This window comes from Tyto alba, unplaced genomic scaffold (assembly GCF_018691265.1).
Source record: "Tyto alba isolate M040663 unplaced genomic scaffold, T.alba_DEE_v4.0 Super-Scaffold_44, whole genome shotgun sequence".
In the NCBI taxonomy this organism is placed as follows: Eukaryota; Metazoa; Chordata; class Aves; order Strigiformes; family Tytonidae; genus Tyto; species Tyto alba.
The window spans coordinates 1,819,850-1,845,382 of NW_024881320.1; the positions used below are offsets into that span (position 1 = coordinate 1,819,850).

A 25,533-nucleotide genomic window follows, 5' to 3' on the forward strand; every position below is an offset into this window, starting at 1 on the left:
CCCCCCCCCCGCACCACCCTGCCAGTGATGACAAACCCGACAAAGGGAAGAGAAAAGCACTTGTCATCCAGAATGCGGAGCGCGGAAGCAAATTTATTTTTAGATAAATTTAAAGCTTAATTTGTGAAGCTAATATCAATCAAAATGAGAGATGGGTTTTTTTAAGTCCTTTTGCAGCCGTGCAATTTATACTGCCTGTCTCTGCTCCTCGCTCTCAAACAGCAAAGGCGGCCGCTAAGTAAGTTCAATATCAGCCCTGTGCACACCTGCCTTAGAAATGATTATTTTTATTTTTATAGGAAGATATACAGCATCTTTTCCCCCGGCGTGTTCCTGCAGCGCTGGTGGGGTGCTGCGCCCGGCTGGGGCGGGGGAGGGCTCTGGCTGGCAGTGGCTTCGCTGTGGGTGCCGGGATGCAGCTCGGGGTGGGGTCCCTGCCCCATCCCCAGCTGGTGTCTGCACCTGTTTTGGGTCCCCACGGCCTCACCTGTGCCCGCTGGAGCTGGCACCGCGGCACTCCTGAATGGAGGCAGGCGCCTGCCAAGGAAGGACCCATTTATTTTCTGGGACACATTTGAAGGCTTTCTGTGCGCAGTGAAATCCTTGTCCAAGAGGGAGCTACCTGGGGGGGGGGCGCAGGGAGAATTAACCTGCTAAATAATAAAAAAATAAAAAAAAAAAAAAAAAAAAAAAAAAAGAACCCCACGCAGCTCTTAATGAAATGAAACTCTTGCGCGACCTGCAAGATGGAGCGTGCTGGCGCTCCCGGCCGCTCGCCCTGATTTATGGCAATGTGGGAAATACGATGGAGGCAGCGTTAATCAACGCCCCCCCCCGCCCCAACCCCGGCTCAAGAGGCAGTGGTAGCAGAGCAAAGTTTTTCCTGGGGCCCCCGGCGAGGCTCCTTGCAGCGGGCAGCCCTGGCCTGGGTAGGGTCCCCCCAGTGCAGGGGGTCCCCCTTGGGAGCCCCATGGAGGGGCTGCAGCTGGCACTGCCCCCCCAGCCCAGCACAGGGGCACCCACCAGCACCCCCAGTCTTCAGCCTCCCGGTTCTTTGGCTGTGGCATCTTTTTAATGACAAAGGTCTAAGCAAATATTTTCCTCCAGTCGCTCTAATTTTAATGCGCAGGCAGGCAATGGAATACCCAACACCCTCCCCCCCCCCCCCCCGCCCCCCCCTCCCAGTAACATTGACCTTTGTGAAAATTTCCTTTTGTCCCAATTTCTCTTTGTTCCCTGGATCGGCTGTCACACCGCTCGCTGCCGGTGACGGAGCGGTCCCCTCCCGGCACGCCATAAATATCAGCAGAACCACGCGCGCCGTGGGCACGGCAAGAGGAGAGGAAAAAAAAAAGAGACAAATGGAGCCGCGCTCGGGTGGCTCCGGGCATGTGGCTGCACGGCTGTGTCCCTGTCCCCATCCCTGTCCTGGCTGGGGGGAGAGGTACGCAGGAAATAATAATAATAATAATAATAATAATAATAATAATAATAATAATAATAATAATAATAATAATAATAATAAACAATAATAATAACAATAATAATAATGTATTAAGAATAAGTAAAAATAATAGTAATAATAATGATAATAATAATAATAAAGCAGCTTTGCTCATGGCAAACCAGCCCTCTGCGTCCCATTGGTGGCTCCATGGCCGTGCTGCGTTTTTGGGTGACCCCCCACCCACCCATGTTCGGGCTGGTGGCTCTGGTGTGGGTTGTGGCAGTTCCACGCTGCCGGACGCCCACCCACGGCACTGCACCGGCAACCTTGCCGTGGATTTCCACCGGGCCCGGTCCTGCAGCCAGCAACGGTCATGGGTGAGGATGTGGGTAAAGATGATCCCGATTCTGCAGGTGGGTAAGTGGAAATGAAAGCAATTCCCCCACCCTGTGCCCACGCAGCCGTGCCCCGGGGCGGGGAGGGTGTCACGAGCAGCCACCGAGCCCCCTCCCCAGCTGGGGTAACAGCACGGCACGAGATGCACCCACCACCCAGCGCTATTTGGGATTTAATACCATCATCCGAATGCAACCGCCTCATTGTTGGGGCTGGGGAGCTGCTGCCAGGGCAGAATGTGTGTGTGGGGGGGTGAGCAGCCCCCCCCTCCCCCCCCCCCATCCTACCCCAGCACCTCCCAGGGAGAAACTGGGGGGCAAACTTGCCCCGGCTGATGGGTGGCCGGGGAGGTGCCATCACTGCGCCGGCGGGGCCAGGATGGGGGTCCAGTACCTGCCAACCCCCCAGCGCCCAGCCCTCAGGGCTGTGAGGGGTGAGCAACAGCAGCCCTAATCCCGGGGGGGGGGGTGGGGGGGGTGGGGGGAGTTGGGCCATGTGCACCCACCCAGTGGCACCTAGTGGGGCCGGATTAATGGCTCAGCATCGTTAGCAAGTTATTTATAGGTGCTCCTATAAATCTGCGGGAGGAAGGGGGGGGGGGGGCCAGCTCTAGAGGGGGGGCCCAGGGGAGGCCACAGCAAAGCAAAGAGACTCCAGAGCACACGTCCAGCGATATCCTGGTTTTACTTTGGGAAAAACACCATCCGGACACACGGCTTGCGGGTTTTGTGTTGTTTTTTTTTTGTTTTTTTTTTTTTTTTTCTTCATTTGTTTTCTCTCATTTTTAAAACAATATAGTGCAGCCAGCACTTCTCACAGTAGAATATAATGGTCAATTTTAGTATAAAAAAAAAACATTCTCAGAGATTTGTAAATGCACTTAGTGCTTGAACAGGCCTTTCAGGGATACAGTACCTCTTTTCCGAGCACAATCACCTTGGGTTTCATCGGGGTATTTTTCTTTTTTTTCCTTTAAACATCAAAACACTTTGTATTTTGTGGTGTGGAGCCTTTTTTAAATGAATAAATCTATTAAACACATAATTACACATAGTGAATAACAGACCATAATGAGCATTTTGGAACTCGTTTTTTTTTTTTTTTTTCCCCCCAAAAAAAAGAAGAAAGGAGGTATGTGAGCGCCCCGGTACCGTGGTCGACTCTAACTCAGAACCAAGGTAGAACTGACAGTAAGGGGGGGAAAAAAAAACCAGCCTGGAAGTGTGAAACCCAGGTGGGTTCCCAGCGGTGCCGTGGGGTGGGATTGGGGCCGGGGGGTCCCACTGGGTGCCCGGCACGGGGGCACCGAACCTCCCGGTTGAGCAGGAATAGGAGGTGGTGGCCAACACAGGGCTGGGCGAGAGGAGGAGGAGGAGGAGGAAGAGGGGTGGGAGGAGACTCTGTAGCAGCCAACATGTAGATGTACAGCCTAGTCAACTAAAAAAAAAAAAAAGAAAGAAAGAAAGAAAAAAAAAATCTGTTCAAGTTTTCAAGTGTTTTTCTTAAATAGCCTCCAGACTGTCCCCAATTATTAGCTTTAATCAAAGCAGTGCAAGTTACGGACTTCAGCTACAGGTCAGGCGCAAGCTCCCTGCGGCCACCGCGCCGGCTGGCTGCTGGGCTGGCACCGGCTCCCGGTGAGCTTCCCGGTGAGTATCCCGGTGAGCTTCCCGGTGAGCAACCCGGTGAGCTTCCCAGTGAGCTTCCTGGTGAGCATCCCAGTGAGCTTCCCGGTGAGCTCCCCGGTGAGCTTCCCAGTGAGCTTCCCGGTGAGCAACCCGGTGAGCTTCCCGGTGAGCTCCCCGGTGAGCTTCCCAGTGAGCAACCCGGTGAGCTTCCCGATGAGCAACCCGGTGAGCAACCCGGTGAGCTTCCCGGTGAGCAACCCGGTGAGCAACCCGGTGAGCTTCCCGGTGAGCAACCCGGTGAGCAACCCGGTGAGCATCCTGGTGAGCTTCCCGGTGAGCAACCCGGTGAGCAACCCGATCCCGGTGAGCTCCCCGGTGAGCATCCCGGTGAGCTTCCCGGTGAGCAACCCGGTGAGCATCCCGGTGAGCTTCCCAGTGAGCTCCCCAGTGAGCTCCCCAGTGAGCTTCCCAGTGAGCTTCCCGGTAAGCATCCCGGTGAGCATCCCGGTGAGCATCCCGGTGAGCATCCCGGTGAGCATCCCGGTGAGCTTCCCAGCCAGGCACGGCACAGGGCTCTGCCCCACACAGACCCGGCCGGGCTCCCGCAGGTGCGCGGAGCGGAGCCTCCTCTCCCTGGATAGCAGCAACTCGTAGCGATTCCCTGTTCACATTCGTGGAGATAAAATGATTTCTGAGTTATATAGACAAGCGGTCCTTCGTCCTCGGCTTCCAGCGGGTTGCGGGTGTATCCAGTCTGGGGACCCCGGTGAAATGCCAGTGTCCCGGGAGCCCTTTTGGCAGCCGACCCCGTGTCCCCCTCCCCGTCCCCCCTGCCCTCGCTGCCACAGTCCGGTACCCGCGCGGTGCCGGAGGGGAGCACGGCTCGTGCCAAAGTCCTCGCCCTGGGTTTGGGAAAAGCAGCATCGGTTCCTTATCTGTAGACGGGCAAACGGATGTGGGCGTGCTGGTGGTCCAAGAGCCTTGGCACAGACACGGTCTCGTAGCCCTTGCCCAGCATCTGCTCCTTGATGCAGGGTGGGTGGATGTCGTTGATGAGATACTCCAGGGACTGGAGGCTGCTGCTGAGGATGGAGGTATTGCAGAGCGTCTTGCTGGGCAGCCCCTCGGCGGGGGGCACCCCCAGCTCGCGGGGCCCGGCCCCCAGCTCCGGCGGGTTGTAACAGTCGCTGTTGGGGGTCACCAAGATGCTGTTCCAGGGCGGGGCGAAGTATTGCCCCACCGAGAAGTTGCCGTGCATGCAGTTCAACGGGGACGAGCTCACCTTCTCGGCTGCGCCGCCCAGGCCGTAGGGACGCGAGGCGCCCGCGCACGTCTCGGGGGATTTGCTGAGGGCCCCCCCGCCGCTGCTGCCCCCGCTGTACATTCGCAGGTGCTGGTGCTGCTGCTGCTGCTGCTGCTGCTTCTGCTGCCAGACCAGGTAGTCCATCCCCTCGGGGTAGACGCCCGCTTTGGGGCCCAGCGCCGCGGCCGGGTTGGAGCCCAGCGCCAGCTCCTTGCGGCATTCCGGCAGGACGGCGCCGGCGTACGCGGCGGGGAAAGCGCCGTGCTTGGCCGGGCTGGGGTTGGCGGCCACGACGGCCGGGCAGCCCGGCTGCGCGCCCTGCGCCTGGCACTGCTGATTGATCTGGTAGATGATGCTCTGGATGGAGGGCAGGTTGGACGGCGGCAGGGCCAGGCTCCTGCCCGCCAGCGGCAGCACGGAGGCCGCCACCGTCACGTTGGGGGGCACGGGACCCTCCAGTTGCTTCGGGCCACCGTGGTAGCTCAGCTGCCCGGCGCAGGAGGGACCTTGAGCTAAAGTGCTTGACGCGGGGTAGGGAGCGACTCCGACTTGGGCGGGCGAGAGCTTAGTCCGCTTTCCCTCCGAATTCTTCACCACGCTTTTGCCGGAGGCTTTGACGATGGCCAGGAGACCCTGGTAGCCGCCGGCGTGCAGGGGGTAGGGGCTGTAGCGCTGCCCCGTGGTGTCGTAGCCATTGACCGTCCGGTTAAGGTGCTTGTGCTGGGGGACCCTGATGTTGGTGGGGAAGATCTTGATGGTCAGCGGGCTGTTGGCCACCTTCTGTGCGTAGGCGTCCAGCTCGGCGGGGCTGGGGTAGCGTGGGGAATGCATGGGTGCCGCCGTCTCGCCTACGGGAACAAAAGCGTAGGGTGAATCCGGTGCTGCCCGGAGGACCCGGTGCCCCAGCACCCATCGCCCCCCGCCCCGGCTCCCACCCGCTCCCGGCAGAAACCAGGTCACGGCACCAACCTGCCCCCTCCCGCTGACGGAGTCACTTGTAAGTGGCCTAAAATAAACTCGGTGTGGAGAATGGAAATGTCACTTTACCCAACGGGGGAATCTTTCTCCGAGATTGGATTTAAACTACATTATACAAGCAATTTCATGGGTGCTTTGCGCTGCTACGAGAACCTCACCAAAAATGGAAAAGCATTGCATTTACCAGCCATAAATCAGCAGTTCCTATAATGAGCACAAAAATGTCACTTTTATGCAATTTTACAGATGAACAAAACTGGTGAAATTAACTGTGGTAACCTACTGGAGTCAGCAAAAGCCACTGCAGAAAAAAAAAATTATATATGTATATATTTTTGTTCCTTTCAAACTCTTTCCCAAGCAAGTTTCTGCCATTCTGGTGTGAAAACTCATTTGTCGTACCCATTATACTTTCATTTGGAGTTTATCTTGAGTATCCAATGAGCCACCAACTGTGAAAATGATTAAATCTACAAAATCTATCTAATAGATGGAATAAATTAGGTGTTTAAAATCTCCACACACACACAGAAGCGCGTGCACACACACACCGGCACACAGGGGATGACGTTTGCTCCCGAGCCGGTCCCAAAACCCCCCCGGCCCTGCCCGGGGACATCTGCAGCACCCTGGGAATGCCAGACCTGGTGCCAGGGTTTGCAAGGGAGAGATGGTCAAATGGGGGGGGGGTGGGATTGGGGCTGGCACCCCCCCCACCGAGGAGCCCCAGCCCTCCTAGGGACGCTTCCCCTGCTGCCCCGCAATTTTGGAGGCTCCCGGGCAGCGCAGCCCCACGGAACCCCGGGGGAAGGCAGGCACCCACCGTCCCCGCGGGGACACTGGGGAGCACTTTGCCCCGGCTGCCACCGGGACCAGCGATTCCTGGTGCCACCACGTGCTGGGTGGCCAAGTCACCGGGGCAGAGCCGCCCCGTCCTAACGAAGTCGTTCACATCGGCCCTGCAGCGCCCGGGGCTCGACCCCGCTCCGAGGCGCCCGCCCGCAAGGGTCCGGGCACAAATCCAGGATTCAGGGAGGGAGGGGGGGAAGTTGGGGCACTGGCAGGACTCCGCGTCACCCCCCCTCTGGGTGATGTTCGGGGAGACGCAGGAGCGAGGCCGTGGCCGCTCTCCGTCCTCTCCATCAGAGCGGGGCAGCAGTAATTTAACAGGCAGAACGGCGGAGCGGTCACCAGCCGTTCCTCCCATTAAGCTAATGTTATGGGCTTTTTACAGGTGTCTTAAATAGATGTTGTTATTAACGAGTATATTAAGCCAATTAAAACCAGGGCCTCTGAGCAGGATTTAAGGTAGCTGCCAGGAGGCACGGCAGGACACGTGCAGGCACGCGGCGTCCCGGGCATTGAATATCCACCCCCCGACAAGCTCCGGAGCCCGGGTGGCACTTGTGGAGCACGGGGGGGCTGCGAGCGGGACCCCCCCTGCCCACCGGCACGGCACGGTGAGCCACGCACATCTGCATTCCCCTTCATGCCGGCACCGCTGTCCTTGGAGGTGGCAGCATCGTGAATACTCAATTAACATGACACTAATTAGCTGGTGACGCTCGCAGAATCCCTAATGAGCCCGTTTCACGGAAACGTTCCTTTCCGAGCAAAAATAATTGGGGGGGAAAAAAAAAAAAAAAAAAGGGGGGGGGGGTGGGGAGGCTATTGCTCAAGGGAGGGAGGCGGCATCACCCGTGGGTGCTGCGGCTCCCCAGCATGGGTCACCATGACCCTGTCCCCAAGCAAGGTGACAGCGGGGTGTCCCACCGCCAAGCCCCGGTGCCGGCGTGTGCCTGGGGAGTTGCCACGGCCGCCCGTGAGCCAGCCGGGGGGGGTGTGGGGGGGGTGGGGGGCGCAGCCGGGAGCCGCCTTTGTCGCCTCTTCGCGCCAGCTGGGTTGGATGTGACAAGCCACCAATTCGGTGTGTTGTCACATATCAGGGTGACGCACCGAACCCCCGCCGGGAAAATTACAGAGCGACCGATTTCCCGGCGGCTCCCGGCGCGCTGGCGGCTGCACGGCTCCGCCGCTCCCCCTCTCCACGGTAATTACTGCTTTCTAACGGGCTGTAATTACTGCGAGATGCAAACTCTCCCGAACCACCGCCGTCACCCGTCAGGCGCAGGCAGCCAGCCTGTCACCAGCCGCTCGCCGCCGGCTTTACCCGCCCCATCCCCTTCAACTTGACCCACCGGAGCCGCCACGCCGGGGCTGGCCGGGATGTGCCGCGGACCCCTGGCCGGGTCACCTCTGCCGGGCTCACCGTCCCAGCTCTTGCCACCCCAAAAGCGCGCCGGTCCGGGGACAGGCACCCACCAACAGCCACTTCTCCCAGAAGATGCTTCCCCAGCTCCCTGCTCCCTCCCTCGCCGGCATTCCCATGGGATGTGGCCGGCACACCCCCAGCTCCGCGCTCCCCCTCCCTCCCTGACCTGCTCTATTTTTCCAGCCTGCACTCAATAACAGCTAAATAATTGAATCTGCTCAGCAGCCAAAGATTTGGTTTGAATTTTATTGGAATTTTAAATTGTTTTGTTTCTTCAGTATTTTATTACTGTAAATGGAAAATGCATCGCCCGCAGTAATAATCCAATGGCTTTTTATATTACTCCGAGCTTCTGCTCAAAGCATTATTGGAAAGCCAGGCAGAAACGAGAAGCCATTATAATGGCAGCACAGGCTTATAAGATTATGCCCCCAGCTAAACAACTTTTTACTTTAGCAAATTGGCCACCAAACCCGGTTTGAGACACAGATGTAAATCCCAGACCCCACCAGTGCCGCGATCCAGAATAAATCTCAGTTTATGGGTCGGGGAGCTCTGGCCCTGCCGTGCTCGGAGCAGCCGGGTCTGGGAAAAACATCCGATGGGGATGGGGGGTGGCTGCGTGAGGGATGGATGGGGATGGGGGTGACCTGAGAAACCCCAAAAGCCTTCCCCAGCATGTGTGTTGCCAGCATCCCTTGCATCCCTGCACCCCCAGCATCCCCCCATCCCCAGCATCCCCCTCATCCCTTGGACCCCCTGCACCCCTAGCATCCCCCCATCCCCAGCATCCCCCCATCCCCAGCTTCCCCCCCATCCCTTGGACCCCCTGCACCCCCAGCATCCCCCCATCCCCAGCATCCCCCCATCCCCAGTGTCCCCCCCATCCCTTGGACCCCCTGCACCCTCAGCATCCCCCCATCCCCAGCATCCCCCCCATCCCTTGGACCCCCTGCATTCCCAGCATCACCCTCATCTCCCGCATCCCCCGCGCTGTGCCTGGCTGCAGCCACAGCCTGCAAGGGCCAGGGAAAAAGAAAAGATGGGGAGAAAGGAAGGGAGGGAAGCTAACTGAAGCCATCCTTGCAGCAGGAGGGACCAAGGCTAACCAGAGGCCGATGATCCGGGGCTTGCGTGGCATGGGAGTCGGCCGGCACAAACCCACAACATTCCCCAATTACTTCCAGCCCCGGCCCCAGCTCTGCTGGGACACAATGGGCGCCGGCGAAGCCCAGCTGCTGGGCCCCTAATTAACCCTGATTTTAACTGCACACTTTTAAAGGCACTAAAGCAGTTACAAAGTGGAGAACAAGGCAGGGTTAATAGCACAGACCTAAATTGCAGGCCCGCGGGGCCCGGGCCCCATAGAAATAATAGACCTGTCTGGGCTGCTCAGCTGTCAGTCAGGCGAACAATTTGGCACCCGAGGAGCTCTGTGACAGCACAGGAGCGGCAGCATCGGGGCTCTGGCAATCAGTGTCTGCTTGGTTAAAGCAGTTGTGAGATCAAAACGACGCCAGGAAAGATGCTCAGCACCTGGAAGGATGCTCAGCACTGGGAAGGATGCTCATCGTCAGGAAGGATGCTCGATAATAGGAAGGATGCTTGGTATAAGGAAGGATGCTCACAACCAGGAAGGATGCTCAGCACTGGGAAGGATGCTCGGCACCAGGAAGGATGCTTAGCACTGGGAAGGATGCTTGGCACCAGGAAGGATGCTCAGCACTGGGAAGGATGCTCAGTACCAGGAAGGACAGGAAAGATGCTTGACATTAGGAAGGATGCTCAGCACCAGGAAGGATGCTCCATGCTGCTCCCACAGCCCAGAAGCCCCGGGTGCCCCCCAGCCTGGTACTGGTGGCAGCATCCCTGGCTGGACCCCCTCTTCCCTGGAGGAGGGCGAGCGCCTGCACTGGCAATTTATGGCTTTAATTTTCAGGCCACGATGCTGCAGGAGCCACCACGCTCCCCGGGTGGTTGCCCCACTTTGAAAGGGGATGTCAAGCAAGATATTGGGGTGCATGGGGGTGACATCTTGGGGATCAGCGTCGGCAGCACCTCAGCCCTGAGCAAGGACAAGCCGAGCAGGGATGTGGTGGCAGCACGTGGCACTGAACCAGTTAACAGCCGCCACGGCATGCTGCCTCATTCCCCCCCTTTCATTCCTTCTCTCCTCTGTGAGATAAGATGGGACAAACCTTATTTTTACACATCGAAAGCACTAAAATATTTTGCAACAAATGAAAAAAAGTAATCTCAGCAGTAAATCTTTATAAAGCTGCTGAAGGCGAAGCCACAGCTGGAAGGTACCCGGCACCTCGCTTTCCCGTGGCCCCGAAGAAAAACGCTTTTCACCCCTTTTCACCCCAGGGTTTGCTGGGGCTGCTGCGCTCGTCCTGCCTCAGCGCAGCCCCGGGCATGTCCTGGCTGCAGAGGGCACCCCCATCTCGGGGGTAACCCCATCCTGGGGAAGGGGAGAGCTGCCCAGTGGGATCAGTCTCCTCCCAGTGCCGCGGCGTGCGGGGTGCCCGGCTGGCAGCCCCTCTCTCCCGCTCCGGGCAGGTCTGTCCCCGCAGAGGTGTCCTGGCAGGGACATGGCTCAGCACCACGGTGGGTTCAGGTGGATTTGCCAGGGAAGTTTGGGGAGCTGCAGCAGCCAGAGCCATGCCCCAGCGCTGTTTTCCACCCAAAATCGCAACACGGAGCCCCGGCTGCTCTGCCCACCCTCCCTTCCCCTCATCCCATCGCCACATTCACCCCAGGAAGGGGCATTTCCCGGGGGGGTCACCCTGCCCTACCCGGAGCATCCTGCCAGACCTCACCCCCACCTCCCCATCCTCACCCTCCCTCCCAGTCCTGCCCTGCCCCTCTTACAGGAAAGCGCTGGTGTTTCCAGCGCTGAGCTCGTGTTTCCCTCCTGCTCTGCCTCCCCGAGCCTGCGGGGCAAAAGGGCAGCAATTAGGCAGGATTTTTAATTTGCGCAGGGGCAGGAGGGGGTGGGAAGGGGAGCGACGCTGAGCGCGCCGAGCAGAGGCAGGAGGAGGCGTTGGGGACCTGAGCAGCCGCTCAGTGATCGGTGTGCCAATGGCTCTTATTAAATAATAATAGTGCTGCAGCCTCCAAATGAATTAAACTCGGCAAGAGCCGAGAGCTCGTCCCCTGGCTTTGGGACCAGGCTCCCTGTTCCCCTCGCATCAAGGAGATCCTAATGTCTTTGAAGCTTCAACAGCATCAAAATCCCCTTTTTCTCTGCCTGCAACACTGGGAACAGATTTTGGAAGAGCTAAACCCTAAATATTTGCAAAACACTTGGAAGAAACCTCAGTATTTGGTAAACGGTTGGAAGAAACCTCAATATTTGGTAAACACTTGGAAGAAAACAAACAAAACCTGTTATATTTTTTAAGAAAGCAGTAAAGTCCTGGAAGTTTGGGTCTGGGTGGCAAAGCTGCCTGGGCAGAAACTGGCTGCCCTGAGCCCCTGGCAGGACCCCCCCAGCCCACCCCAGGGAGCAGGGGGCTGGCGACCCCTGGCCAAGAGCTGAGTGAATCCCAGGGGGTCCCAGTTAGAACTGGGGAGGGTCACTGGGGGATGCTGCCTTGCCCAGACCCACGGGTGGGTATGGGGGTGTGTGTACCCCCCAGCCCCGGGGAGAGCCGCCGTGGGTCCTGTGTGTCCCCAGAGCGGGTTTTGGGGTGCAGTCGGGCGGAGGGGGGGGGGGGTGGCTGACACCCCCCTCGCTCTGCGCCAGGCAGGTCGGGCTGCTGTCACATCACGGCGGCTTTCCCACCCTGCGAAAGTGCGGTGGTTTCTATGGTGACGGTCCCCAGGATGGGTGGCGCCGAGGCCACCGCGCCACGGCGGATGCGTCGGGGAGCCCCTACACCGGCGCGGTCCCCAGCCCCCCCCACCCCCTCCCAAAGCACAGCCCCAGCAGCAGGGACAGCACCCACCCCTGGACCAGCACCCTCAGCATCATCACAGCCGCCCCCCCCAAAACGCCGCATCCCCACTGCAAGAAACCTCCCCACCATCGGCAGGACCCCCACCCCTTCAGTGACCATGCGGAGCCAGGACAAAACCCATCCTCCGGCAGAGCATCCTCGGCGCGAGGAGCCGAGAGACAAACGCGCCCCGGCTTCGGGGGCTTAAATTAAAACCGACTACAGAAATAATAGCGGGAGAAATCCATCTGAATAAAACGTAGGTGGCAAACCCCGCGCGGCAGCCGCGCAGGAGCCGTAATCTGCAAAGACAACAAAATTCATGACAAAGCACAAAGGGAAGCGCCGGGCTTCGCCGTCCCCAGATATTCATCCGTTAACACGTTCCCTTTTTAGGCTGACATGTCATTTCAGACGGGCCTTTTTTCCTCCCCTTTCTTCTCCCCCTCGACGGCGCACGGCTCTGCCGAGGCGGCTGCTGAATTGGATCACCTCAGGGCGAGCACTTTATTATCTGCAGTCAAAGCGTCACCACAAATACCCGTCTACACACACACGTGTCACTTCCCATTTGTCTCCTCCACGAGGTATTAGTGCCGCGCGCCGCCGCGCGCCGTGCCACCGGCGCAGCGAAGGCGAACGGTGCTGGGCGGGGGGGGGGGTGAGGGGGGGGGAGGACGGCACCGTGGCCAAGAGGATGTGCCCGTGCCACCCCACTGCTGCCCCGATGCCACCTTGATGCCACCCCAATGCCGTCCTGATAGCCCAGTGCCACCTTGATGCCGTCCCATCGCCGTCTTGATACTGTCCCAATGCCATCCTGATGCCATCTCAGTGCCACCCCAATGCTGCCACGCTCCCACCCCAATGACACCCAGATGCCACCCCAACACCACCATGATGCTGTCCCAATACTGTCCCAGTGCCACCCAACACTGCCCCAGCACAGCCCTGAGGCCACCCCAATGCCACCCCAGTGCCATTCAGACACTGCCCCAGTGCCACCCCAATACTGTCCCAATGCCACCCAACACTGCCCCAGCACAGCCCTGAGGCCACCCCAATGCCACCCTGATATTATCCCAATGTCACCCTTCTGACACCCAACACTGTCCAATGCCCCCCCCCGATGCCACCCCACCACTGAGGGGACCCCAGGACCTGGAGGGACCCCACCACATCCAGCAGCCCCCCAGCCTCTCCCCAGCCCCTCCGCTCCATCATCAAGAATAAATTAGTTTAAATTTGATTAATTTTAAGACAGGGGCTTTGCACGCCGCACAGGGCTGCTGGTGCCCACGGCCCCCTGTCCCTGCCCGGGGGAATGGGGTGTGGGGAGCGGGTGCCCCACCCCAGGGTCTGCAGCCCCCACACAGTGCGCGGGAACCGGCTCCGCCATCGATGGGCTGGTGCAATCCTGGAGAGTTTGGACACAAACCAAATCCTCGGGGCGTTACCAGCAAAGCCCACCCAAAGACCAAGGCTCCGATCTCGTGGGAGATGGTCAACCCCCGGGGAGGCTGCACCAGCAATAAGGAGCACCCCCCTCACCCATCCATCCCCACCACGCATGTGACCGATCGAAAAGTGGTTTTGCAGCATTTCCTGGCAAGGAAAGTGCAAGTCAACAGCACATTTTGGGCACGGCAGTTAATTGAACTCCCTTTTATGGCACGTATATAAATACACAGAACCATCATTAACCGATCCCTTCCAGAAACTGAAAATGAAAGAATTAATCTTATTTCACTCATGTGTAACCCCTCATGAAATTAAAATGATATTTTATGGGTGTGTACAAAAGCAGAGCCTTGCTACAGCTACTTTAATGAAAATGCCCTTGGAATAAGTAGAATTGGGTAACGAGAAGCCATTAAACGGGGCTTTATCCCATATGCAATTAAACAGTTTTATCACTGATGAAAGTCCCCACGGACAAGCGGGGAGAGGTGTGGGTGACCCTGGAGCCAGGTCCCGGCACTTTGTCACTCTCTGAGCCCCGGACATCACCTCTCATTAGTGTTTTAACGACCCAGCTGGAGCCCTGAGAGGGCTCACGCCACCCCAAAGAGCTTCTTCCACTGTCCCCACTGAGGTGCCAGGTCCCACGGGACCCCCAGCACCCTCCAGCCCCCCAGAAGGATGAGCGCGGGGAGAGGTGGCGGCTGATGCTCACACAGCAAAACGTGATGGTAGCACAGAGGGGGCTCAGGGGGCTCCCCGTAACTCCCAGCTCCGTATGGATCCCATGCATCCTGCCCCCCCGCCCAGCCTGGGGCTGACGGCAGAGCAGCGCAGGCTGAAGGAGGGCACATGGAAAGTAACATTTAATTAAATATAAGCCTCTGCTATGTTACTGCAGAGAGCAAGAGCAGCAAAGAGTTTGGCCAAGCCGAGTGGTATTATTTGATTTATAATTTAAATAAAGCTCAGGATTCCTGTAATGCGCACAGAATAAAATCAAAAGGGACCAGGCTGCTGGAGTTAATTGGACGTGATATTTTCCTGAGGATGCTGCTTCTCCGCAGGCTCCTGCTCCTCGGCTGGAGGCGGGCAGACGCAGCCAGGGCTGCCAGGGCTCTGGGAACCTCCTGCATCCTCATCCTTATCCCCTCGGCACCTTCCCCGAGGATGCAACGCTGCCGGGCCGGGCCGGTGCCCGCGGCGCAGCCCTGGGATTACCAGCAAGGGAAACGGGCTGCTGCCAGGAGCTGGCAACGGCGAGCACCGTGGCAAAGGCACCTCCGGCATTTAACAGGGTGGATTTCGTGGGACGCACCCAGCCCGCTGGGACGCAGCCACGTCGGCGTGTGGGGCACAGAGATGGGGGGGGAGAGTAATTAGCAGGAGAGCCAAGGGGCAGAATCAGGGGGTGAAGGCGCCGGGGCCAGCAGCTCCCAGCACGGGCAGGAAAATTAGTCAGCTCACCTTTTACGTGAAATTAATACAAAAATTAATCAGCGGCGCGGGCAGGATAATAGGATTTCACAGTGATGCTGGGCCAGACGGCCAATGTGCTGAGAGCCAGACTCATTTAATATCGACAGAAACAATGCCAGAGGACAGAAATAAGACCCATAAAGATAATTACTGAGATACTCAGGAGCAAATTAAGTAATCAGAGGCACTTCTAAATTGTGCCTCGTTTTAAGAGAACACTATCTCTGTCGATTACCTACACAGGCATTTAGGAGGAGGCAGGAGGCTCGGCCGCGCGCGCCGGCTCACCGGCCCCTCTGCACCGCGCTCGCCGCAGGTGCCATAAATAAAGAAGGCAAAATCGTATTCCAAACCAGATGCGTGGCCCTGGATGTCACCTGCAATTTAATTTGCACTAGCGGGAGGCAGAGAGGAGCGAGCCGTGCTGGATTTGCCCATAATGAGCGGAAACATCCGGCAGCTAAACTTTGATTAAGGTGACCTGGCTGGCGGCGGTGAGGGCGGCGCAGGGGGCTGGCCGGGGAGCTCGGCCACCCCGGGGGGATGCACCCTGACACGGGACAAACCTCAGAGATCTTGGGCGAGCGTGGTCCTGCCCTGAGAGATGGGGTGCGATCAGTCAAAAATCCCCGCTCCCCCATGCCTGCTGGGGTCCAGCTTGGGGTGAGAGCTCTGCAAGCTGCCCTCCTCCCACGCAGCTCAGGGACCCCCCCGGCACCGGGACCCTCCCAAGACATGGGTGGCTGCATCCAAAAGCAGCTCTGCCCACCCATGGGGTGTCACCACGTACGGGCTCCCGCTCCCCAACTCTTATTTTAGTATTGGCGGAGGTGGGAAATGCTGGGGAGCACCAACCCCCCTGGCAGGAGGGTGCTCCTGGGCTCCATCCCCGGGGTGCTGCTCCTCAGCATCCCTACGAGCCGAGTCAGGCCCCGGCTCCGAGCTGCAAGCAGGGACAGGAGGCTGTATCCTGACCTCAGCATCACACCGGGCTCGACACAAAGACGCCCGGTGCCAAACTCTTCCCATCTCCAGAAAACGCTGCCAGGCTCAGCCTGCGCACAGGTCTCGGACCGTGCGGGCCCAGCTGAGCTAATTAGCCCGTGGCAACGAGGCGCGCCGGGAGCCGGACCCTTGTGCCAGCCCTGCGCCGCCGCAAGCCGCTGGGGCGTGACGGATTAGGAATAATTTTACAAGAGCAACATCCGTTTTCCTTCCAGACACTAATAAGGAGGAGACCTGAGCGGCACCGCGAGCTCCGACGCAGCGCGAGCGCACGGGGAGGGGCCACGCACGCACCTACCCGCTTTAGAGACTCGGCGAGACCCCCGATGAGCTGACACCCTGATGGGTGCTCGGGGGGCAAACGGCTCGGGAGGCACCTGCCTCTGGCCTGGGTGCCCTGCTCCCCGCAGCGATGCTGCGCTGGGGCTTGGGGTGCTTCACCCAAAAAATTAATCCTCCTGGATACCGGTGTGAGCCAAGCCCTGCCGGAGAGACGCCGGGGTTCCCCGGGGTGGCCGAGCATCACCCACACCCCGCACCCAGCTCCCTCGGCTGTGTCGGGGTGCCCAGGTAGGGGGGAAAAAACATCCCTGGGAAAATACAGATCATTAAACAAATGCCTGGGGGCTGTCACAGACTAACAAGCAGAGCTTTAGCAGCTGATTTGTCTTCAGCCGGCAATGTTTAAAAATCCAACTGAGACCAGCAGAAAAATATCCACTCCCCTCTTTAAAACACACATTCATCACTTGAGAATCTTAATGCGTCTTTCCCAGCCGGGGAGGTCAAACACGCCTGCCTAAAGCAGGCTCATTAAATATACATTTAATCACGGTTTGGATTGAGAGACAAAGGCTGGGAGAGACAGGTGCTTTACTGGAGTGACCTTTTGGATCCCATTTTAATGTAACTAGTTTACAGCTTATCTGAAAGGCCAGCTCCTGGGGAAGGCGAGCTGCAGGAAAACGGGGAAAGTAATTAGGGGGGGAAGGGCCGGGGAGGTTTGGGGGGCCGAGGAGCCGGCGACAGCAGCATCCTCTGCTGCCACGCTTCCCAGACAGCTCTGCAACATTTTCTGAAGTTCGACTTATCAACCAGAGCAACCCAATTTAATTTGCTTATCTTGTCTCCTTCCTCCCCTCCCCCCCCTCCTCCTCCCCGCTTCTCCTGCTCTTTTTAATTATCAGTTAAATAAATGTCTTTAGCAATAAGGGACGCAGCATCAAAGCGGGCGCGGGCATGCACACCCCCCCGCCCCCCCTTCCTCACCCCAAACCCCGCGGGGTACTTACACTTGCGCGGCTCCAGCGCCTTGTTGGGGCAGGCGAGGTGCTGGGCTGGGGGGTTCTGGGTGCGCTGCAGGCAGGCCAGCATGGTCCGGGTGTCCCGGCGGGCAGCCCCGCCGCCGGCCCGCGTCCTGCCGAGAGAAGAGACACGGCGGTCAGAGGCGAGGGGACCCGCCCGTCCCATCGCCCACCACCCCCCTCCTGCCCGCCCGGCCGCTCCCCGGGCGGAGGAGCTGGAGGGCAGGAGCACCACGGCTGCTCAGAGGAGCCCTTTGCTCCTTCGGAGAGAAATAAATCACTCGGAAAGCCTGCAATAGATATGAAGGTATATAAAATAAATATGAAGGGCTCAGAGGGTGATTTGTGCTTCCTGCAAAGCTTTCCGCCCTTCCCGCCGGGATCGGGGCAGAGCTGGGGCATCCCTCCGGCACCGCGCTCCCGGCAGCGCCAGACCGCTCCGCCGGCGTGCCAGCCGGCAGCAGGCAACCCCGCCGGCTCCGGCCGAGGCTGGGGGAAAACGGCGTTAAAATCCCCCTCGGGGCCCTGGGATCCGTTGCCAGCTCCCAGCTGGCATCAAAATCTGCTCGGCGAAAGCTGGAGGGGTCAGGCCAAAGTCACCGCCGCGGCCGCCGCCACCGCTCTGTTAATTGTACATCCTTGACGAGCCTCCGCGGAGGGCATGAATTATAACCAGTTGCTGCTGACACCCTCCCACTGCTCCGGCTGGCGCGGGGAGCGATGTTCCTGCTCGGAGAGGGCAGGGAGACGTGGGCAGGAGCAACAGAAAAGCAGGGAAGACGTCCGCCGGCGTCGCAGCTTCTGAGCCGTCGCGCTCCTGGCTGGAACGTTTACTGATGGTTGGGGGGGGGGGGTCACGGCCAGGGGTCACATCTAGGGGGGGTCACGGCCGGGTCCATCACTTCACCTGCTCCGTCGTGGGGGAATCGCACCCTCCCGCAGCCATCCGGGACGTTTCCCGCACGCCCCAGCGCTGGCGAGCGACGGTGGCCTTGGGGACCGTGACCTGCACCCGCCGGGCACCGAAGCAGCGATGGGTGCTCCCCGAGCTGTGCCCGCGGGTCCCCTCGCTCCGCCGGTTTAAACGTCACCCGTCACCACGCGCCTCCGCAGCCGCCGAAGCTGCGGCCGGGCTCTGCCCGAGGACACGGGGGTCGCGCCCCGTGTCCCCCCCACTGCAAACCCGGGGAAGGGAGAGACTCGTTAGCGAAAGGTGCGAGGAGCAGGAGGGGAGGAGGAAGCCATCTAATACCAAGCAGGTGTCTGGAGAACCCAAATTGTGCTGTTTTCTCCTAATAATGAAGTATTCATGAGTAAAAGCCTTTTTCACTACTTTCTTAAGATACTAATTTCACAACAAGCGCCTTGTTACCATGCAATTATTCCAATCGTGCATTTCTCCCAGATTCCATCTGTCCTCGCGCTCTCTAAATGAAAGACAATCATGTAACCACCTTTCATTATTCACTATTTTACTTTCAGCAAAGGTACCCTGAAAGAAATGATTTCCTCTGAAAGGGACTTTTATTCAGTTTCAAAACCAATTTTCTCCTATTACTGTCTTAAAAAAAAAAAAGGAGGGGGGCAGGGAGGTGTTTTTATTTCATGCATTACATATCCTTTGTTAACGCAGCTCGCAGTAAAAGCAGCCGTATCCATTTTCTGGCTTCGATTTCTGGTAATTTTAAAATATGCCATTACAATCAGGCAGAAATTATACAGTTTGAAAAGAGAATGAAGTGCTTCTTATTCAGAAGCTGAGCGCACTTGACTGCCAGGGAGCTCGCTTCTCCCCGCCGGGACTCGGGGTTCGGGACGCAGCCCCACTCCCCCGTGGCTCCCCCCGGCACGTGCCCACCGGCCGGCTGCGGCGGTGGCTGAGATGGGGGGGACCTGGGTCGGGGTACCCCAGGCCAGGTGTGGGGGATGGCTGCACCAGAGCCTCACCTACGCGGTGACCTCGGGGCCGGCGTCCCACCGGCTGTCACCATCTGGCCGATTAGCGGGCGGACATCACCCCGTCCCCCGCTGCTGCCCTGTGTCCCTGTCTCTGCGGCTCAGGACGCTGCATGTCAGGAAAAAGGGTTGTGGGGGGGTGACATGGGGCCAACCCACCCCCACGGGGCAGGATATGGCCACTGGCCGGGCACCAAATCCCGGTGCCCATAAGCAGGAGGGTGAGGGGTGCAGCCCCGGTGCGGGGCTCCGGGGGGATGCTAGTGGCTGGTGACAGGAGCCACGGGTGCCCTTGGTCCTGGGGGGGTCCAGAAAGGTGGGTGCCCTGGGGACACCCCCCCACGATGGCTCTCTGGGGCTCACCACGCACCCCAGCACCCTCCCGGAGCCACCCCAACCTCAGCCATGCACAGCAGGAGCATCACCACGGGAGCCACACGCCAAAATAATAAAGCCGCCGATTAATTCAGAGCCCGGTTTTGCCCCCGTCTCCCAGCGTCGTGCACTTGGGGATCCTTTTTCCGACAGTTACGCTGTGCTTCACCGCACCTCGACGGGCACGTCCCTCCATCCCAGCCCCCTGCCAGGCATCCCCCCAGCCCCCCAAAGCACCCGTGGGCGAGCGGGCGGGCGCCCGGCACAATGGGCATCTGTGCCGCGGTGGCATTTCGTTAATGCCGCTCAGAAAAAGCCCCTGAATCAGCTGATGGGAATTGGGCGCTGGGCTGTCCGAATGCTTAGCGCCGGCTTAGTTAGCTCCATCTGCATTTGAACTAATTCCAATCAGCAGGATCCGATTTAGTTCAAGCTGCTCTGGCTCTTCCGTGGCAGGAAAGGCAACACTCAGCAGTTTTGCTGAACCGCCCCGAGTCTGCATGGCCTCTGCCCGGCCTGTGCCCACGGCCCCTCGGGGATGCCAGGAGTGGGGTCCCTTGGGGACACCCAGAGCAGGGTCCCCCGGAGCCCCAGCCCCACCATCAGCCCCTTCCATCCTTGCCCAGCCCGTCCCCGACTGCTCTTTCCCGCTCCCCACCCCAGGCCAGCTAATTTCAAAGCTCTATCTCTGCATCGCACTATTTATAAGCCCAAGGTCTTTGTGACTTTAATAAAAAAAAAAGAACACCGAACCACCACCCTCTACGTCTAAAGCCCCCCGTGACGGGAGGGTTTGGCACCTCCTCTGACATCAGCAGCTGATAAGTCGGGTTTATCTCCTCCGAGAGCCCCGCGAAGGTCCCTCCGGCAAGATAAGGCCAGCGCAGCTGTCGATAGAGGCTTTCGCAGGCGAGGATTTAGATAAAAGAAAATGTGATGGGAGGGGGGAGAAAAAAAATAAAAAGGGAACTTTTAAAATCTCAGCTTGAACTGGGACCATGCCACCGGCCAGGCAGCATGAGGGTGAAAGGGGGGGGCAGGGGCAGCCCCCGGAAAGCGAAGGCCAAGGTCTCAGGCACTATCCGGGCTCCGGTGCAATATGTGCACATCCTTCCCAGGTGTTATGGGGGCGGCCAGGGGTGCGAGGCCATAAAAAAGGGACTGTTCAGGGCTGGGAGAGGAAGGAGGAGCAGGAACGGGGCTGCTGCAAAGCCGTTTGAGTCACGCTGCCGCGTCTGCCCCCGGCTATGGAAAGACAGGGCTGGGTTTGGCACAAGGACAAGAGGCGACCGGGTCACCCCGGCTAGGAGAGGCGCAAGAGGTTTCTGACAGCACCAGACAAACAGACAGACAGCGTGGGTGCAAGGCCAAGGCTGGCAGCAACCCTCGCAAACCGGCAGCACTGATCAATTAAGCAAAAATCCTTGCTGGTCCCCGGTGTGCCGAGTACAACCATCCCACCCGCCGCGGTGCCGGGGCTACCTGCCGTGAGTGGGGACACCGGTGCTACCCCTGCAGCAGCCCCGGCATGGCCACTGCCACCATCCCCGGTCCCCACGGACACTGGTTTTCCATCATATGGCATCCCTCCAGCGAGGGTGAGGAGGTGCTGGAGGAGGAAGGCTTCCCCTTTGCACACAGAGGGTGCCCATCCATCCTATCCCGGATTTCGGCTAGCGCCGTGCCAGCTCGCGCCCATCTCCCACCCGGCAGCAGATTTACAGTCCCCCGGGGCGAGGCGGTGGAGGGGACACGGCGCTCGGCAAGCGACGGCCGCAGCTCGGGTCCTGCAACGGGTGAGCGCGGGAAAGGTCACCCCGCCGTAAATCACGGGGAGCACCAGATAAAATAAAGCAGAAAAGTTCGCCGCCACCGCGCCGAGGGCTGCAATAAAGCACGGCGCGGTGCCGCCGGCCGCACCACGACCTTCCCCTCGCCCGGCCGCCGCTCCATCCTGCACGGCTAATCCGCTCCCCTCCGCATGCTCCAGCCCCAGGCCTTTCAGGGGGCCCTGTTAATAATTAAATGTTAATCTAAAAAGCAATTTTAGCTGCAGTGCTGCAGATCTGGTTAGAGATTACATTAGCATGTAAGAGTCAAGGGTAATTTTCTCTAACCCCTCTTGTGATCTTTAAAACCTGCAGATCTTAAAGCAACACCAGCTCCTCTGATTAAAATTGGAAGCTGGGTTTTGCAACGGATAATGATGCTAGAAGTGATTATTTTGCTGCTCGGGATCTCACTGGGGCGGCGGGGGAGCGGGGGGCTGGGGGAGCGACCCCCTCTCAGTCCCAACTTGGGGGGCGGCTGCCGCTCCGACACGGTGAGCATCCCCATCTCCCGCTTCCTCACAACCTGCCTTTACTTAGGGAGGGAACATTTTGTTGCCCCGCTGCCAGTGGGACGGTGGCTTTTCGGGGACAGCCTGGAGCTCACCGGCCGCGGCACAGAGCGGCACCGGGGCAGGCAACGAGGGCTGCGAGCCCACGCCGGGACCCAGGCAGAGCATCCCCTCACTGCTGGTATCTTAAGGCAGCAACGAGGAAAAGTCTCTCCCATCCCACCCAGAGCTGAGGTTTCTGCTCCTGCGGCGGCTCTAAGGAGAAACCCCTTGGACTGTTCAAGAAAATCAACATCAAAAAATACTCCAAAATATCCTTTTGCTTGTGAGCAGCACCAGGGAGGCTGGGACGGGGGCACAGCCACCACAGCCCGGAGCGGAGGACACGAGCAAATTGCCTCCCGACTGGTACAAATGACCCGATGGAAGAAATAAGGTATCAAGATGTGTCCATAATGATGGAATAAAACAAAAATAAAAAAAAAAAAACACAAAAAAAACCCCCACAAACAAAACAAAAAAACAACAACAACAAAAAAAAAACACAAACAAAAAAAAACCAATTCGAGTGCTGTTGAGCATTTGCAGACATCCTCGCACAGGGCTCGGGCAGCCTGGTTAAATTTATGTGTCAGCTTTAAGGAGGCCTCTCATCAAATGAGCTATTTTGGGCAGAGATTAAAGATCTATTTTAGCTGCGAGCGGGAACAGCTCTCGAACAGGTTAATAATGATTCTGGAAAGTCAAGCATCTCCAATGTCCCGGGGCAGAGCAGCTGGAGCCCTGGGCAGCGCCGGGGGGTCCCCAAGGGTCCCTGAGCTGGGTGGGTGGGGGACCTCAGTGCAATGTCCCCCCCCGACCCGTTGCCATTCTGCTGGGGAAGAAGAATGGTGCTGCCACCGGGCGAGGAGAGGCTGCGGCACTGAGCAGGCGTGGGTAATTGGAAGTGGCAGACGCTGGCACGCCGCTGCCGAGAGGGTCATTACGTGGGACTGGGAAGGGAGTACCAGGACCGAGGGGGGAGCAGCCCCCTTAGCAAAAGTCAGGGCCCCGCTCGGGTGCCGTCGGTGGTTTTGGCAAAGCCCGACCCTGGCTGCGAGCACTGGGGTCCTGGCAGGGCCGGCGGGATCTGCTTATACATACATAACCCCTCAAATTTGGTACTCCCGTGGGGGGCCCTTTGCACAGCCGCTTGAAGCCCAACCTCACTCATCCAACACAGTCGGGCCGTGCCTCCATCCTGCACACGGATGGGGAGGGAAAAAGGTGGGGAGGGTGGGGGGGGGGGGGCGGGGGGGGGACGGGGGGGGGATGAGCCCACCGAGCTGCCCACCAGCCCCCGACAGTGAGAGCTCAGGCTGCTCACAGGCTTTTGGTCCCAGCCCCAGCAGAAATGGGGCAAAAAACTGTCAGAAAAGCCAAGCAGCTCCCGGGGGAGGGGGGTTGTGCCTCCAGAGCAGCAATTAAAAGCACCCCAGACCCTGCCAAGCCAGGACCCCAGCCCAGCATGAGCATCCACGTCCTCAGCTGAGACCCAACAGACTCGACGCTACGGAGACCAAAGCTCCCCAGCACGGCTCCTCCTGCCCCACATCCTTGGGGGGATATCGCCGGCCACCCCCCCGTGAGCGGGGGCCTGGGGCTCCCACGGTTATTGCGGCAGCACCGCAGTGCCCAGGCCGGCTGGCTGCACCGTGCACAGCAGCCAGGCGCGCGCCTGCTCGGTAATTACAGCCCCGAGCGCCGGAGCTGTGAAAGAATCTGATGAAGGAATCCAGGGTAGATCGCGCTGCTGAAATTACTATAATCAAAGGCTTTCACAAAGGCTTCAAATGCAACCAATTACCCTGAAAGGCGAGGCAAGAAAGAAAACAAATTAACGTGTTTGCACAGAGCCTCTGCAGCAGCGCACACATTGCCCCGTGCCGCCCTCGACACCAGCCGGCCACTGCTCCATCCCTGAGTACCCTGCTCCCCATCCCTGAGTACCCTGCTCCCCATCCCTGGATCCCTGCTCCCCATCCCTGGGTCCCTGCTCCCCATCCCTGGGTCCCTGCTCCCCATCCCTGGGTCCCTGCTCCCCATCCCCTGGGTACCTGCTCCCCACCCCCGGGTACCCGCTCCCAACCCCCAGGTACCCACTCCCCATCCCCGCACCCTGCCCCGTCGCCGCTGCCCCTGCTCGCCTCGGGGTGCAGCTGCACACAAAGAGGCTCTGTGCCCGTCCCTCGCCCCGCAGCCGGCCACTGCCCCGCCAGCAGACAAAAGCCCTGCTCTGTGCCGGCGGCTGGGTCCGGCGCAGGCTCGGGGACTTGCCAGGGTGGCCCGGGGAAACCTCCCTCCCTGCTCCTCCGGCGCTGGCCGGGGTCCCCGGGCGAGGGGAGGCACAGCCCCGCGTTGCCCCACTGACAGATGGGGAAGCTATTCACAGCAGGGACCCCCCAGCCCCCCAATCTTGCCTCCTTACATTACATTTTGTCTGTGCTGGCAGTCTGGGGGAAAAGAGGGGAGGGAGAAAAAAAAAAAAAAAAAAAAAATCAACTTCTTTCTTTTAATATTTAACGAGAGTCCATCACCCTAAGTCTATTCTGTAATACAAAGCTCTGGAGATTTAAACCCTTCTCACCCGGAGAGATGGAAATGAATGGTGCTCTTTAATGAGCTGGTTCAGCAGAAAAGATAGATTTCTAAGATTACTGTAGGAATTCTTATAATTGATGTGTACTTTTGTAACGAGGATTATACCACCATCCGGTCAAGCAATTCTGGCTCTTCCCCCTCCTTCTCCCAAGACTGCCTTGCTTTTGGGGTTCCCTGGGGAAGAGGGACCAGCCCGCAGCCCTGTGGGGAGAAAGCAACACAGAAAAGGGGGGAAAAAAGAAGAAAAAGCCAAAGAAATAATTATACAGGCTTTTCTTATTTAGCCGTAGATAGCCTAACGAAGCCACCCAATGGGGAAAATAAGGCATCTCTCAAGATTTATGTATTTGTTTTACAAAGCCTTACTCTCCCCCACCAATCCGAGGCCGGATGAGCTGCTGAATGCCGAGTAATTAAAAGGAACAGAGAACAATACCCCCGCCTGCCGAAGAACGCGGAGTTTCCCTCAGATGTTTATAGCAATTGTATGAAAATGTACAAGCCGGGATGGCAAGAGCTGACAGCCGCGCCGGAGCAGCCGTGATTGCGAGCTGGCTGCCTCCCCCGGCTGATTGGCATTAATTGTGTGCGTTTGCAAAGCAGAACGGAAAGTCTGACATTAGCTGCAAGCCAACATTTCTTTCTAATAGTCTTAATGATTACGACGAGAGCTGATGATCATTGTGGGGCGTTAATAGTCCGGAGAGCAGCTCTGCGGCTTCTCCCGGTGGGGACGAGAGCTGGGCTGTCCCCGTCCCTGTCAGCCCGGGGTGTGCAAGGGGAGATGCTCCCCAGGGTGGGCTGGGGGTACGGCGGGACTCACTCAAGCCCCCCCCAGGGGGGGCCATTGCCTGTCAACCTGTAAAACTCTCTGGCAAGGGGACGGGAAGGACAGGGGAGGGGACAGCAGGTCCCTGCCCCAGCTCCTGGCTCTGCCCCATGGGAGCTGGAGCGGGGCGGGGGGGAACCACACACCAGGAGGGAGAATGTCCCCCACCCTGAGA

General features: G+C 58.7%; 1 protein-coding gene across 6 annotated transcripts in view; it reads right to left on the reverse strand.

The window, feature by feature from the left end:
* Positions 1-4,116: 4,116 nt before the first annotated feature.
* The window catches only part of FAM222A (family with sequence similarity 222 member A), a 29,365-nt gene continuing 7,948 nt past the window's right edge, over positions 4,117-25,533 (reverse strand). For 3 of the 6 annotated variants that reach the window (XM_042805275.1, XM_042805274.1, XM_042805269.1), the window contains exons 2-3: positions 17,206-17,330; positions 4,117-5,622 (exon numbers count right to left, since the gene is read on the reverse strand). In XM_042805275.1, the coding sequence (XP_042661209.1) occupies positions 4,403-5,622; positions 17,206-17,287 (1,302 nt within the window). In that variant the 5' untranslated portion in view covers positions 17,288-17,330 and the 3' untranslated portion in view covers positions 4,117-4,402. Of the gene's footprint in view, positions 5,623-10,898; positions 10,961-17,205; positions 17,331-18,589; positions 19,747-25,533 lie in introns of those variants that run through there. The other 3 variants (XM_042805273.1, XM_042805270.1, XM_042805272.1) reach the window with 3 other exon arrangements.